The following is a 2,195-nucleotide window of genomic DNA, read 5'->3' as shown; positions in this document are numbered from 1 at the left end:
AAAAAAAAAAGACATGATGGAAAAAATCTTACAGGTACACATGGAAAAGACAAACATGATCACCGCTTAGTACAAATGATCTAACCAGAAAGCTTTAATGCCTGTCAGCTAATGTTGAAGCTGAAAGTCTGGGAGTATGACATGCTTCAGGGATGAAAGGAATGGAAAATTAGTACTCTTCTCCTTATTCCTTTTCCTCTGCTTCAACGGAATCCACACCAACCTCCTCATAATCCTTCTCAAGGGCAGCCATGTCCTCACGGGCCTCGGAAAACTCTCCTTCCTCCATCCCCTCACCCACGTACCAGTGAACAAAGGCACGCTTGGCATACATCAGGTCAAACTTGTGGTCCAGGCGAGCCCAGGCCTCAGCAATGGCTGTGGTGTTGCTCAGCATGCACACAGCTCTCTGTACCTTGGCCAGGTCTCCACCAGGTACCACAGTGGGGGGCTGGTAATTGATGCCAACCTTGAAGCCAGTGGGACACCAATCTACAAACTGGATGGTGCGCTTGGTCTTGATGGTGGCAATGGCAGCATTGACATCTTTGGGGACCACATCACCACGGTACAACAGGCAGCAAGCCATGTATTTACCGTGGCGAGGATCACATTTCACCATCTGGTTGGCTGGCTCAAAGCAAGCATTGGTGATCTCTGCTACAGAAAGCTGTTCATGATAGGCTTTCTCAGCAGAGATCACGGGGGCATATGTGGCCAGAGGGAAGTGGATGCGGGGATAGGGCACCAGGTTGGTCTGGAATTCTGTCAGGTCAACATTCAGGGCACCCTCAAATCTGAGGGAAGCAGTGATGGAGGACACAATTTGGCTAATAAGGTGGTTCAGGTTAGTATAGGTTGGACGCTCAATATCAAGGTTTCTACGACAGATGTCATAAATGGCCTCATTGTCTACCATGAAGGCACAATCAGAGTGCTCCAGGGTGGTGTGGGTGGTGAGGATGGAGTTGTAGGGCTCAACTACAGCTGTGGAAACCTGGGGGGCTGGGTAAATGGAGAATTCCAGCTTGGACTTCTTGCCGTAATCAACAGAGAGGTGTTCCATCAGCAGAGAGGTGAACCCAGAACCAGTTCCCCCACCAAAGCTGTGGAAAACCAAGAATCCCTGAAGACCTGTGCACTGGTCAGCCAGCTTGCGAATTCGGTCCAAGACAAGGTCAATGATCTCCTTGCCAATGGTGTAGTGCCCACGGGCATAGTTATTGGCAGCATCTTCCTTGCCTGTAATGAGCTGCTCAGGGTGGAAGAGCTGGCGGTAGGTACCAGTACGAACTTCATCAATGACTGTGGGTTCCAGGTCTACAAACGCTGCCCTCGGTACATGCTTGCCGGCCCCTGTCTCACTGAAGAAGGTGTTGAAGGAGTCATCTCCTCCCCCAATGGTCCTGTCACTTAGCATCTGGCCATCAGGCTGGATGCCATGTTCTAGGCAGTAGAGCTCCCAGCAGGCATTGCCAATCTGGACACCAGCCTGGCCAATGTGGATGGAGATGCACTCACGCATGGTGGTTACGGGTCAGGAGGTGAAGGCGACAGGAGCAGACACCAGGTCCCGGTTACCGTCCTTGACAAGCCAAGAGTCGAGGTAAGTATTGCACTCTAGTAGGAGAATTTTAAATGTGATTTCCAGTTTTGATTGTCAAAAAACTTCATAATATGAATTCATATTGGAAAACTTCTCATTTTCTCTTAACCTATTGAAAAAGCTACTGATATTCAAGTATAGGTTGTCTTTACAATATTTTATGATAAATGTAGATGCCTAAGTAAAACTTCTACTGAAATGACTTGCTTTGAAATTAACAGAAAAAATAAATATTTTTTAGTTTTATAGACTAGTTTTAAAGACTAGTTTGATGCTATACAATAAATAACAAGTGGTCTGAAAATAAAGTTCATAAGCTCATTCTAGAAAAAGTGCTACATACCTTATTGCTGAATAGCACTACAGTCACCTTCAAAGTACTCCCCTTGGGAAGCTATCCACCAATGCCAGCACTTAGTCCACTCTTTAAAGCAATTTTGGAACTCTTTTTCAGTAATGACCATCAGAGCTATCATTGTACAGCACACAAAAACACACAGCAATAATGAACGCCACTGAGCAAGACACTGCCACATGTTGACACAAACACAGCTGTGAGACACTAATATACCAAGGTTATAAAACCTTA

General features: G+C 46.2%; 1 protein-coding gene across 1 annotated transcript; it reads right to left on the bottom strand.

The window, feature by feature from the left end:
• Positions 1-15: 15 nt before the first annotated feature.
• Positions 16-1,618, bottom strand: LOC100947302 (tubulin alpha-1B chain-like). The gene has a single exon (XM_012801825.2). It carries the CDS (start codon positions 1,523-1,525, stop codon positions 185-187), a length of 1,341 nt encoding a protein of 446 aa, XP_012657279.1. The 5' UTR covers positions 1,526-1,618; the 3' UTR covers positions 16-184.
• Positions 1,619-2,195: the final 577 nt, after the last annotated feature.

This window comes from Otolemur garnettii, unplaced genomic scaffold (genome assembly GCF_000181295.1).
Source record: "Otolemur garnettii isolate 467f Iridium unplaced genomic scaffold, OtoGar3 scaffold00011, whole genome shotgun sequence".
NCBI classification, from domain to species: domain Eukaryota; kingdom Metazoa; phylum Chordata; class Mammalia; order Primates; family Galagidae; genus Otolemur; species Otolemur garnettii.
This window is presented reverse-complemented; position numbering and strand designations above follow the sequence as displayed.